This window comes from Anneissia japonica, unplaced genomic scaffold (genome assembly GCF_011630105.1).
Source record: "Anneissia japonica isolate Jap-2015-1 unplaced genomic scaffold, ASM1163010v1 scaffold287753_len344599_cov186, whole genome shotgun sequence".
Taxonomy (NCBI): Eukaryota; Metazoa; Echinodermata; class Crinoidea; order Comatulida; family Comatulidae; genus Anneissia; species Anneissia japonica.
Genome location: NW_022712461.1, coordinates 1,341 through 15,291, shown reverse-complemented (window position 1 = coordinate 15,291; position 13,951 = coordinate 1,341). Strand labels below are relative to the sequence as shown.

The 13,951-nt window shown below is 31.9% G+C and overlaps 1 protein-coding gene and 1 long non-coding RNA gene across 7 annotated transcripts in view; one reads left to right on the top strand and one right to left on the bottom strand.

Annotated features, from left to right (window-relative positions):
* Window positions 1–10,970, bottom strand: part of LOC117107804 (tumor protein D52-like) — a 30,493-nt gene extending 19,523 nt beyond the window's left edge. For 4 of the 6 annotated variants that reach the window (XM_033249580.1, XM_033249581.1, XM_033249582.1 and 1 more), the window contains exon 1: window positions 4,292–5,624. In XM_033249580.1, coding sequence (XP_033105471.1) covers window positions 4,292–4,457 — 166 coding nt within the window. In that variant the 5' untranslated portion in view covers window positions 4,458–5,624. Of the gene's footprint in view, window positions 1–4,291; window positions 5,625–7,924; window positions 8,067–10,730 lie in introns of those variants that run through there. The other 2 variants (XM_033249583.1, XM_033249585.1) reach the window with 2 other exon arrangements.
* Window positions 5,765–13,252, top strand: LOC117107806. Its single transcript, XR_004445290.1, has 3 exons — window positions 5,765–5,779; window positions 11,112–11,258; window positions 13,107–13,252. It is a non-coding gene; the product is annotated as an uncharacterized LOC117107806 (long non-coding RNA).
* The last annotated feature ends 699 nt before the right edge of the window (window positions 13,253–13,951 follow it).

The window sequence follows — 13,951 nt, the reverse complement described above, 5'->3', positions numbered from 1 at the left end:
ATTATCTTCCTATCCACTCACTCCTGAAGATATTGCATGAAACAGAGAGTAAATTTACGCTCAACATAACCTTTCTATTACTATTACGCTCTGCATTCGCATTGAGCACTATATGTCGCTGATCCTGACAATCATATTTTGTATATATATACATATATATATATATAAAATACTGTATATATATTCTTATTTACTTATTTATTTAGTTATATTATTAGTAGAAGTATTAGTATTCTTTTTTTTTTCTTTTTGTAAACCCCCTTTTTATTTTTTATTTTTTTTGTTATATATACATTTTTCATGTTCTACTAATATTTAATCACTGAATTAAGTTTATACTGATTTTGTTATTGTTGCACATCTTTCGGTTGTGCCTGTGTTATAAAAAAGAAGCAATAATATTACTATCATTACAACATCGCTTGCTGCTTCATAGACACTCAATTTTGAATGAGACATAAATGGCAATTTACTATAGACACTCTTGTGTAATATCATAGATTGCTTGACATAAAATAATGTTAAACTAAAAGCTCCAATATGCTTAGCATTGTATGAATTCTAATTTACCAAGGTAAATCAAGGAAACCAAAAACAGATGGTTTTTATCTCTGTTGAAATATTTACTGTTAGCTTTATATTACATTGAGTAAATAATTTATACATTGTAATTAAGACAAAGTGTAATACAGTCCGAGTATCCACATAAATTTTTTAATTTTTTCATGTTTATAAAGGTTTATGGAAGATTTTTTCAACTTAAATATTAATATTTAATGATGATCATAACAAAATGGCAATGGCAATAATGTTGATGACAATATGGACTCAAAGATAAAGATGATGATCATTGATGAATGATGATGATGGGTAAAAAAAAATTATGATGATAATAAAGATGATAACGATGATGATAAATTTTATGATAATGGTGGTGAAGATATTTCTGATAAATAGGATTTATAAGCACATTATAGTTCATATTAAGTGCTTTGGATTCAAATATTCCTACCTTAGTTCTGATCAGATTTAAAACATGAATGGAATCTTTTAACTTAATCAATAAATCTGTAATCTAATATTTCTTTGAAGGAATAGTGTAATTCAATTACTAGTGATTTGCCTCAATTCATTAGATGTTCAAGAGGCACCGGTAGTAATGTCTAAGGTGAAAGACAATTATACTCATAATTTGATTCCTGAAATTGTATTTCATAGCATATATTCCCCGATGACCTTTCCTACTACTATGCATAACTGTTAATAGCAAAAGTATAAAATAGTTATTAATGGGTAAATATGCTGTGGAATGGGTTATGTATTTGACAGGGTACACTGTTGTACATAAAATGTGTATAACAAAACAATGAATGAAATGAAGTATTGATATCAACTATTTATAGTCAGTCATAACCAGTCGCCATGGGCTAAATAAACATGATTGGATATCATACAGTAGGCCTACATATTGTATACTAACTTCAGAATAGCACAATGCACACAAAGCTACAAGGGAAAATGGGGGAAAATAAGGGGCCAAGGGCTGGCTACTTCTAGAAAATTTAGTTCAGAAAATTTTTAAAATGTTGAACACTTTTAAATTGTTCTGAGATACAGAAATTCAATAGAACAAAAAGTATTATAATGCCAATTATAAAATCATATCAATTTGTTTGGACTGTTCTAACACATAAGAAAAAAAACCATTTTTAATATTAAAGGCACGTAAGAAAGGCAAAAATCAATAGGTTGAGTGCGCTGCACAGCCCATTGTTTGGTGGTTTTCATTTCTAAAAATACCTTGATACGTCAAAAGAAAGAATCCAAAATTACAGCTCCAATTTCCAAGCGGTTTTTAAGTTGACATTTTGAAATTTAGGTACCACGCCCCTTTTTTATACCAGGAATGACTCCTTTATTAGACAGAAAAATAGACAGATTTTAATGTATTCTGGATATTAGGTCAAAGTTCAGTCAGAAATACTGACTTATTTGTGATTTTAACTTTGACCTGATATCTATAACACACTGATATCTGTCTATTTTTAAAAAATCAGTTCACACTGAAGAAGTTAAGGAACAAAGTTTAAAATTTTCTACTTACACTGATATGTATATCTGTGTACTGGTATAAATTTAATAATTAATGTAATATTAAGTGTCAACAGGGTCATCCGATCAGTCAAAGTAGGGGGTATTTTTAGGGTCAATGGTCGAGAAACCATGTTCGGGACCCCATCATACATTCATTATTGTTCTAATTAAATTGCAAATCTTTATGTAGTAGTAGTATGAGTATATTCATCACATATTTAATTTCTACTTCCTTATTTTAAAGAGTGATAATACAGCCTTCCAAAAAAGCAAAAATCTATTTTCGCACAATGCTTTTTTTGGGGGAATATAACATTCTAATAAAATAGACTACCTAAATTTGAATGGTATTTTTTGAAAGAGGGGCCAAATTTCAGTCTATGTAGCAATTTTCAACTTATCTTTTTTATCTTTGTTATTTCCAGAGAAATAGCTTTGTAAAAACCGAAAGGTCCACTGATTAATCTCAGATAAGAAAGTATAATACATACTCCAAGTATTGAAATACACGCCATCGTGTATTATACTTTCTTAGCTTTGTAAAAACCGTACAAAGTTTAAAGGAGCCATTTCTGGCATGAAAAAGATGGCGTGGTACCTAAATTTCTAAATGTCATAACTTAAACACCGCTTGGAAATTGAAGCCGGAATTTTGGATTTTTTCTTTTGACATATCAAGGTATTTTTAGGAGAGAAGGGGAGTCAGAGAATAAAATAATTTTAGGTTCTACCATGTAGAATTTTTCTAGTATTCCAGGAAATATGTATAAGAACTGAATATCAAAGGCAAACTGCTTCTTGATTATACCCTTTTTTATGCTCTATTCAATCTTATGATCATCAGACAAAAAGTTCTTATTGTATACAACAGTATTGTGGTAATTGTATGTTTATGCCACTTAAGCCTGGTTCACGTCGAACTTTTATCTAGATATACATCCACTTAAACTAGTTAAAAGTTCGACGTGAACCACTCAATTATAGCTAGATAAAAAGCTTAAGTGACTAAAGTTAAGTGACTTAACTTTACTAGAATAACGGTAAATTAACTTGCTTAACGGTAAAGTCGGCTCGGATTACAAGGACACGATTACGTAACATAGGCATCTAAGTCAGCGTTATCGTACCACCATATCATCTTCTGGCTGGCAACAACGTACTCCAACAATGCTAACAACAGCATCGAAGTAGTCTCATTAGTCTGGTTTTCAGATTTTCTTTGTAATATTACGGGTAAAAACCAAGCAACGTCCGTTTTACGAATAGTCGATATTACCAATGACCTTTGCATCATCGACCAAGTAATAACGTTAAAAAGTCCGATTGCGTACATTTTTCAAAGTGATAATGTATATTTTTCTTAATAATAAAATCAGATTTGTTGTATTTATTTATTGACAATTCAATCTTTTCCATTTCTGCTATAATAGTCGCTATTAATTCCGTTTCAACGAACTACCACCACCAACGCCAGTCGTTAAAATGAGTGCACATGCTTTTTATAACGTTTTTTTATAAGGTACTAGTACCGTAGTTGTAGCTGTGTTAAAGTCTGTTTATACTTGGAACGAGAATGATAATAAGCTGAAAAGCAATTTTTTATATAGATAAGTTTTTACACTTGGACAATTCGATAACAACTTATCGTGTATACAATAAAAAATAATTTCACAAATCAATTCAAATGACGTCACTATCATTGAAAAATGATAAAATAAGGAGTAAAAATGATTCCATGATTGTGACATCATTTGAATTGATTGTGAAAATATTTTGTTATCGTATACAGTACACGATAAACCGTTATCAATTCATTCTACTAGTGTAAGAACTTCTCTTATTTCTTTCATTTTCTATATGAACAATTGCTTTTTAGCTTTTTATCATTATGGTTGCAAATATAAACAGGCTTTTAGTCTGATCAAAGTCTGATCAGGTACTGATGAGGCAGCACTCTGATACTAACTTAAAAGATGTGATAATATTAGATACTAGCTACGATAATATAGTACTATAACTTTGGTATACCTACCAGGCCTACAGGAACATATACAGAACTGGTAGGAGTCTGTGTTTTTCTAAATGCTATACCTGTAGGGCCCTACTACGGAAACTTAGATAGTTTTTACAATAAAGCCAATATGTGTCAATTCAAGCACTGGAATCTCCACTATTAAATTTACAGAATTCTCCTCACCCCAAAAAAAGATGTTTTCCTCATCTTCATCATCAATATCGGTGGGTACAATCTGCAGGTACGTTTGATAGTTGATAGCAGAGGCTGATCGCATGCGCTCATCTGAGGGTCTTTCATCTGCTGATCCGTACCCCTCCTCAATACTTTCCAATTCCCCATTCAACATGATGACGCTTTAGTATTAACTATACCTACTTCGTGTCTCTCTAGAACTCTTTTCACATAAAACCATCAAATCTGTACTATTAAAGTTGCATTTTACTGTTGTTGGCTACCATCTCATTTGAGACAAATTCTGAAATTTCACAACTCCTGTTAGTTTTCACCGGAATATATGCAAATCACTAATCACAAAACACAAGGCTAGTGGTTAAAATGCACACTGGTTCATAAACTGTAAAAACTGTTTTGAGAATTTGCAAAAATTTGCTGCACACTTTTATAAGCTTTCACAATGTCAAATGATATAACTCTTGCATACTTGCACCATGTACAGTAGTTTATCGTCTGCGGAATTATCAAGTGTTTGATTCTTTTATGATTGCAGACAATAGCAGATTGCCGAGTGCCGTTTAGTAATTCTATTTATAAAATTCTAGTATAAGAAAACTAGAGTCCAATAAATTAAAGATTCCAATATTGAAAAGTGTTTCAAGACATATGAAGATCCCTGATAAAAGTGAGGGTAGTAATTTTATATTGATAGCACAGCAAGATTCAAAGATACCAATGACCAAGCCTTTTTCATAGCAAACCTAAGTCTTCCATCAGATTCACCGCAAATGCATTGCGAATAAGAAAATCACATTCTTCTTTCTGTACTTCATTCCAGGAAGTTAAATGTTTCTATATGCGTTCAGAACCAATAGAGCTTTCACTTTGATGGTGTTCTGTGGTACATCAGACTACAGTAGTTCATTTTTTCCTCAAAATCAGTGAATCAACATCAGAAACTACAAAATCCAGACACAGTAGAATCAAACTATGTGATCACACTGCAACAATTCAAAAACTGTCAAATGTAAAGACAAACTACAGATAAAATCTACCTAACTGACAGATAATCAAACACTATGCCACGTCTCCACTGGTTTTGTTAAACAGGAGTGCTAGACTCTCCTTTGTTTGTTATCCGTCCATGAAATCAATCACAGTTAGTAAATACTACCACAAAAAAACCCTCAGCTTGCTTCAATGATATTCCACATTAGTTCAAGGTCTGGATCTTTTATTTCCCACTTTACAATTGATAATACGAAGATGAGCAGTGGTTACTGTTAGTACATACTGTATTGTAGCTTGTCAATCAGTTATCTATGCTGTGTGTATAGCTCTTGAAAACTGCTAAATTGTCTGGCCTTTGTCCTGATTGTAAAATGTTATATACCTTTATTCTTTAATTTGCATAGTTTAATATGTTTGGTAAGCCTGCCACCATTTTATAGTCAGCATTAAACACAGAGGGCCCTTCACAAAGCATAATCAATAGTAAGTACCTTAAAATAGTATGAACGTCATTTCAAAAAATTGACAAGGCCATTTTATTCAACGTTTCGCTTTTATTGAAGCATCATCAGGAATAATACATATAATACAAGGTATTTAAATTGCACAGATGATACATCAGAAACATGCTAAATTCGCTAGGAAAATTGGTGCGCTGAATCGTAACTACTGCATAATAGTAATATATACATTGGTTATATAATATTAAGAGATAGGTAAAAAGGCCTAAATTTTGGAAAATATTCGTGAAAATTGGCCCTTAGTTTTTAAAATGCGAAGGCCATATTTTACAGTCTGTCATTGTATGTAGTCAATGCAACAACACTTTCATAGTAGGTCATCACCAAAGAATTTTGGTCAAGATGCTGATCTTCTAATACAATGGTTCAGGATTCAAATCCTGCAATGACTTGTGCCATGCTACGAGCCAGCTCAGTCTCAAGGTAGTTTTCGGACAGCAATTTGTTATGAAATTTATTGTAAAAGAGTACTGTATATCACTTGACATAAAATTAATGTTTCTAAATTAATCTTTCTAAATGTTTACAAACACATTATCAAAATCTGTATCTATGTGTGTACATGAAGTGGCCTTTGAACAAGAGATTCAATGTACTAACACTGTAGTAAGGTATACAAGTCCCTCTTTCCAAACTAATTTTATATTCAAATTGAACTTACTATTTTTAGATATATGTCACTACTCATAACTCTACCAATGTATTGATTGGTAAAAGCTACATTAATATCGGTAAGATATTGTTGACCAGTCAAGCGTGACATTAACCACTATCCTCTATATACTGCATGTCTCTTGTGAAGGCGATTCAGTTTATAGAAGCTATGGATGTGCAGTGATGCATTCAACAGCCCCATTGATTAGAAACAAACTAAGCCAGAATTAGTCTTACCATATTTCCTCCATGGTCTTACCATGGAGTCTAATAATAATAGCTTCATAGTCCTGAATAGGCACTGATGATAAAATAAATAAACTGTAGTAAAAACTCATTTTACAATGAGTTGCATTTTAAAAATAACTGAGTTTATAGTAAACAGCAATTTATGATTTTTATGTAGAGGTATGAACTATGATGACTTCTATTCCTTTTTATCCAGGCTCTGCAACAAAAAATATAACCACAAACAAGCCGTATATCATCTGTGAAAGTCAGTTGAAAGTTCAATTACTGGGGCTTCAAAGTGCATTAGTAAAGGAGCTGATTAATTTTGCGCCTCTGCATCATCAGTTTTCTTTTTAATTGTTTGTTTGGTTTTTTTTTTTTGGTTTTTTTTAGTTTCAAGGATATTTTATGGTTTTGTTAATGAATACGGATTGTTTTCAGCTTTCTTCTTTCTCTGCGATGTCATTTCTTCACAAGTGCCTTGATTATTACTTTGAAATGGAGATGAATGCTATACAAAATAATTTCTGTAAGCAAAATTTTCCAATATTTTGCGTTGGGACACTGGCCCATGGTTTTCTCTTCATCAAGTCTGTTTTTGTGTTGAATTTAGATAAACATACATTAAATAGAGTACTAACAAATGGAATTTGAGAATTCTAACAAGGATGGAAAAAATAATTGTGAGGGCAGGAATGAATAAAATATGTTATGCAAGTCTAGTCAATTGACAGACATTCTACTCAATCCTACCTTTGTATGAATTTTAGTCAGACCTAAAGTTTAAAAGTATTGAAACTGCCTGGAGTGATTTAAAGTCAGTATTGAGTTTAATGAATTAAATTGATTAAATATGTATTTTGTAAGTCTAAGGTGAGACTTTTATTACACCTTGTTAGGAATCTGCCAAAAATAATGATTTTTAATTAAAGAAAATATACAGTAAACATTCAGATGACAAATTAACTTGATTATAAAAATTTAAAAAATGTATTGTAAACTTGCCAAAAAGTACCAATTTTGAAAAACTGTCTACTCTAGTTGTTGCTTTTACCTATTTGTTAATTTGTTACAGCTGACTTTATAATTATTTTGTTAATAAAATAAACATATGCTGCCTAGTATAGCCACTATGTAAGATGATACGAATCATATAACTTAGTTTTAATATAAAAATTGAAAGCAAAACAATGATTGAATACTTCAAAAAATTGATACCAACTTTGAAAGGAGAAGAAATCCATGATGACCGAGCCTACTCTGTATAGTAAAACGGGATTGCAGTTAATAAATAAGGACTTGATGGTAATGCCGACAGCTGGAAACAAACTGCCTTGTTCATAACATCACAATTATATCCTTCAGTAAATGTCACGAGCAGGGCATTAAATACTACTATTAGGATGGAAAATAGTTCACAGGCATTTGAGCAAATGACATATTAAGCCATTTATCACAACTTCTGTATGTGTCACCAATACTACAAATTACATCATATTTTTGAAATTTTGTTATTGCAATTGCAACTTCTATTTATCTAAATATTTAAAGTAACAATAACTATAACTATAATTTTGTCCATAAGAAAACAATGTTAAGATATGACTATTTATTATCTGTGATGACTCAAAACCTGAATACAGTAGGATTAGTAAGACATTATTACACACTATTTAAAAAGTAGTCATTAATAAATTTGGTCTTTCTTTTACTTTAAAATTAAAGGCTCAACATTCTAGATCTACTTTTTTAGTTACATATCTTATTCGATAAATTAAAATTTGGTTTTTAGTTTTATAATATAAAATTTGGTAAGGTGCCCCCATTTATCTGTCAAGTCTTATTTTATGATTTCATGGCCAAAAATTATCTTGATAATACCTTTCCCAACACTTGAACTTAAACAATTAGTGTAGTAGATACCTTGGCAAAAAAATTAACAATTAACTTGACAATTTCAACATCAGCTTCTTATATACACAAGTAGCCCTTTTTGTTTAGCTCAATATTAATAATTAATTTGCATTACTGTACATTTAAGTTTACATTACAATACTTGTGAACAAAGTTAACAAGCACATTATTATACACTATGAACACGGACTGTTTAACTTGGTACATCAATGTTGTTTTCCCCAACATCTCTAAAATGGTTACTGTTGAGCTAAATATAGACTCAAATTCTCTGTGACACTTCAACTCAGAAGAACAAACTAGGCTACAGTACTGTACTAGTAATCGAACAACCAATGAACTTCTTTTCTTTCTGTCACAATCAGATCTGAGTCTATCCATAGAGCAACATACAGTATTATGTTACAATACTAGGGATCAGTGAATCAAGATACCAATACAGTACTAAAGTTTTTTTTAAATTAATTACAAAGTAAGCCTTGGAGTACTGTACATACCTACCAACCACTAAAGTTAAACTCAAAATTCAGCAGACTGGACATGCCCTGGTGAGGCCTAATGTAGACTAAAATATTATCCGAAGAGCATGCCATAGCACATAAATGTGTTTATTTAACACTGAGGGCCGCACCCAAACGCTGATGTTTCCAATGTGCTTCCAAAAACCTTCATGCACTGCATTTTTATTCTCAGTTTTAATACTACTTTTGATCGGAGTAGGGCCATAAAAAACATGGTGTTTTCTATTCAAAGATAGGGGTTTTAATTCATTTTCGCAGGCCGCAAAAATATCATTGTCAGGCCGCATGTGGCCTGTGGGTCGCAATTTGCCCACCTGTGCCATAGCATTTGCCCTAAAAATTGTAGTTACAAGAAAAGACATTTTCAAGCCTCTTTCAACTACACACAAGTACAGTATGAAGCTGTAGTACTGTATAGTATGCATATAAAATTTACAACTTACTATAAAAAGTGATTTTAAAAATGACAAAAATATATTAGAGGAATGTTGTTTCAGTCTATATTTACAGTACATACAACATTCAAATAGGTTTCTCTTTTTTTCACTCTTTTCACTATCAGTTAAAATGAATCTCTAAATCAAAAATAATTTTACAGCAATGAAGGTTTGTACAAAGTGTGTCTTTCAGGCATTTAAAAAATAATATAAAATAAGGAAGATAATTTGTAAAACAAAATCCATCTAGGGCCTATCTTTCAATGAATTTAATGTAGTCAAATTATTAAGTTGGGGAAGGTAATTCCAGAGAGAAGAGGGAGAAGAAAAACATCCGTAAGCTGTTCAGAATTTTAGGATGGCAATCAGATTTATTTTCAGAGTGGAGATGATGAAATAGAGCATGGGACAAGTTCAACAAGATACGGTATATGATGGTAGAATGCATTGTCACTAAAAAACCTTTCATCAACATTACTGTTGAAAATTACATTGGTGGAGTAGGGCATATAATGTAAACTGTGTGCACAGTGTTCTGGTTATCAATTTTTTGACACAATCAATTTGCAAACCTGCAAACCGCTCAGAAAAACTTCTTTGGCCAGAAACATGATAATGAGTGGTTGGTCCATGCTCGTATAATTATTAATACAGTAGTACTTAATTCTACATTAAATTCATTGAAGTTAAGTAGTTTTGTATCTTTTAATGGTAGTTTTAAGATTTCTGTATATATAAATATATATTTTGAACTTTGATATGTACAGCGCTTTGATCCTTTTGAAAAAGCGCTTTAAGTTTATAAATGTAAAATAATAATAATAATAATAATAATAATAATAATAATAATAATAATAATAATAATAAATAAATAATAATTAAGTAGGGCTAGTAGTTGGGCCAAGCTTGCTTGGCATAGACTACTGTAGACTAATCTAGTAGGCCTAGGCCTAGTACTGTAGTAGTAGTAGCAGTAGAATGCTGTCATCTAGGCCTTTAGTAGCCTGGCCTAGGGCCAGGCTAAGGGCCTAGTAGTAGTAGTAGTAGTAGTAGTAGTAGTAGTAGTAGTAGTAGTAGTAGTAGTAGTAGTAAAGTACTAGTGACTAGGCTAGGCCTATGCATATGAAAAAATACACCCAAATAAATGTTTACCTACCTCCTGCTGGGATATCTTCATACAAATCATTGGGAGGAGTTTTCATTCCGTTTGTATCCATACTCGATAATGAAACCACCTAGGCCTAGGCTAGTTCAATCAAAAATCAACAAACTGCTGTTGCACCACTCTCAGCTTAAACTCGGGGACAGAACCACCAACAGCTTGGAGTTACTCTTTACTACAGCAGCTAACAATCAGCTGCTGGCGCTACGCACGAAAAAATAAACACGTAGTAAGTAAGTAGAAAAACAACACTTGACCCTGCGAAAAATCACAAGTTCATATTTTTTGAATATTTCTGTAAATTGTACAATTTAAATATAATTTTTCTTTAAAAATTAAGTTAAAAGTACTTGGTATGTTTTGTTTTTACTTTAGAAATGCAGACATTTATTTAAAACAATTAAATATGTACTAATCAGGAAATTAGTAGTAGAGGATGTATACTTTATTATGGTGATGACGTAATGACTGACAAACGCTAAATTCGTCAAGATGGCTATGCAAGCAGGTCGTCGTCAAAATGTGAGTATTTTTATGACTTTTAACAAAATTTAAAACTTATTTCATACTGTCATTTCAATAACATGGTAACAAACATTTTTTATAATATCAGTACGTATATAAGATCCGATAGTAAGTTTTAGATAAATCATAAATACTAATAAGGCTAGGCTAGGCTAACCGCCGTCGCGGCGTGGATGAAGAAGTGGAGGCATGCGGCATGACCTTAGTAGGCCTAGTACGTGCAGTACTATTACTAAATAGCTATAGTACTAGGCCTAGCCTTCCGTGCCTATCTATCAAGGCCCAGTCCTATATATTTATACAGTAACTTTAGGGATAAATTTATCAATTAGTAAGTGTGAAACTTAACAATTAGTAGGCCCTAAGTGTGAAACAAACTTCTTTTATTTAATGATATCTCGCCATTACCATTAATAAATTACAAGATCCCTTAGGTCAACAACTGATAAATCAGTGCTATTCGTTCCCCAAAGTCGTCTCAGAACTTATAGTGATCGAGCATTTGCAGTTGCTGCTCCTAAGCTTTGGAACAGCCTGCCCGATTATTTATTATTATTCAACTGGGATTTTCAAAAGCCGATTGAAAACTCACCTTTATAATTCACTATAGACCACTTACATTCGTTCATTTTCGTTGCTCGATAGGCCAATATTTAGTTACACACATCATTATGACACCTGTGAAATCAATAGCTGACCGGCCTTGGTCGGTCAGTGAAATGGTGTGATGACGTGTGATTCTATTTTTTATCTGTTTTGTCGGTTATTCTGTTTGGTTTGTTTAGGTTATTTCTGGTCAAATTTATTTCCATACCTGTACATTATTCACATATATTTTTCAAGCGCCTTGAGACGGTTTCGATCGTGGAAGGCGCTATATAAATATAAAACCATAAACCATAACCATAATAATGTTGAATAAATACTACTTAATAAGTATTAATAATAATGAGTGTAATTATAGTCCTATTTTTCAGAACAAAATGTATATTGAAATACTAGGCCTAAGAACAGCTCTTCTTAAACTTGAATTTGGTTGTAAGTATTTATTGGGCTCTCACTATCTAATTACTAAAACCATACATAGATCGAGAAATATTGCTGTGCAGGTAAACTTGTAAGTCTTGATGTCTTTTGTCTATGGCATGTTCCAGGCTGTAAAGTAAGGCTTGCATGGGGAATATATCGTTCACGCAAAAATTAGGCCTACAGTAGAATTCTATCTGCACCAAAAAATTAGGGTTTGGCCTATCTCTCAATGTACAACCGATGTATAAGCAGTAATTATAATTCCACGCATTTATTTTCCTAGTGATTTTCTGCAGAAATTTGAGTTGGTTTTTTTGAGATATTCTCCGCACAAAAAAAACTTTACAGTGTGGTCTTTGTTTAGGCTAAGCCAAAATACATTTGTATGTATGTGAAAAAATGTTACATCAGTAAAACAGTGTTTGAGCATAGCAATGAGCTGCGTGTTACACAAGAATTTAATCTACAGTATTTATGTGCTAATAATAATAACAATTATAATGCTTTATTAACCTAAAACAAAGCTAGAGTGAAATCGAATACAATATACTGTGGTTACTAACTTGGATATTAATTTTCAATTTACAGGTACAGGTATGGATACTTCATTAATATATTATATTAATAAGTAACCAATTCAAATATTGAATTTTAAAATAATTAGCTCAATACGGACATTAATTGTAATGTCAAAATAAACTTTCCATTATTTGTAAATCTACAGTTTTTTTTCAATAATGTAAAAAATTACAATTCTGCATTGTATGGATGTTACTTGCTACAGTAACTTATAACACTGATGCTTTCTGTTGTTAGGTTCGTCTGCCACCAGAGGTAAACAGAATATTGTATGTGAGAAACTTACCATATAAGATTACGGCTGAAGAAATGTATGATATATTTGGAAAATATGGTGCAATTCGTCAAATCAGAGTGTAAGTTATAATTATATTCCTTCACTTGCACTGTTCTTATTTTTATATGACTTAATTATCATTATTTTATTGGTGTTCATATAATATATTGTATACTGTGATTGTATTTTTGCTCATTTTATGAATTTTATTTTTATTGTAATTTGTGTTAATATTTCAGTGTTTTAAACCATGGATAAAAAACAAAGCCTAAAAAAAGAGTTTGCCTGAAAATAGAGTGTATCATAACAAAATGACAGAACTGTATGTATAAAAATGCTACAGTACGTTGTGTTTGTTTGCTAAATTTGTTACATTATGATGTTAATTAAAAACTAGATTTAAACTCATCACTAAGGATGAGTTACAGTACTGTAGGTGATCTGCTGGTCAGGCAAAAGAAGTCTCTCGGCGCTTTAAAGTTATGAATTAGGCTACGTAAAATAAAACAATTGGTTAGCATCCCCGCCCGACCGTCGGAAAAGCCCCCGACCTGGATTTTTTTTTTTTTTTTTTTTTTTACAAAACACTCAAAAACTCCATCTCCCAAAGGCAATTTATATAGGCCTAGACTTGTTTACCGTCCGTCCGAACGCCAGCCGACTGGGCTTATCCCTGCAGTTCTATTCCATCATCGTCCCGTCTAGGCCTAGTCCTTGCTTCTATCTAGAAAAGGCCTAGTTTTATAGTAGTAGTATAAAAAGAATGTATTTGTATACACGGTACAGCCGATGCAAAGCATTAAGA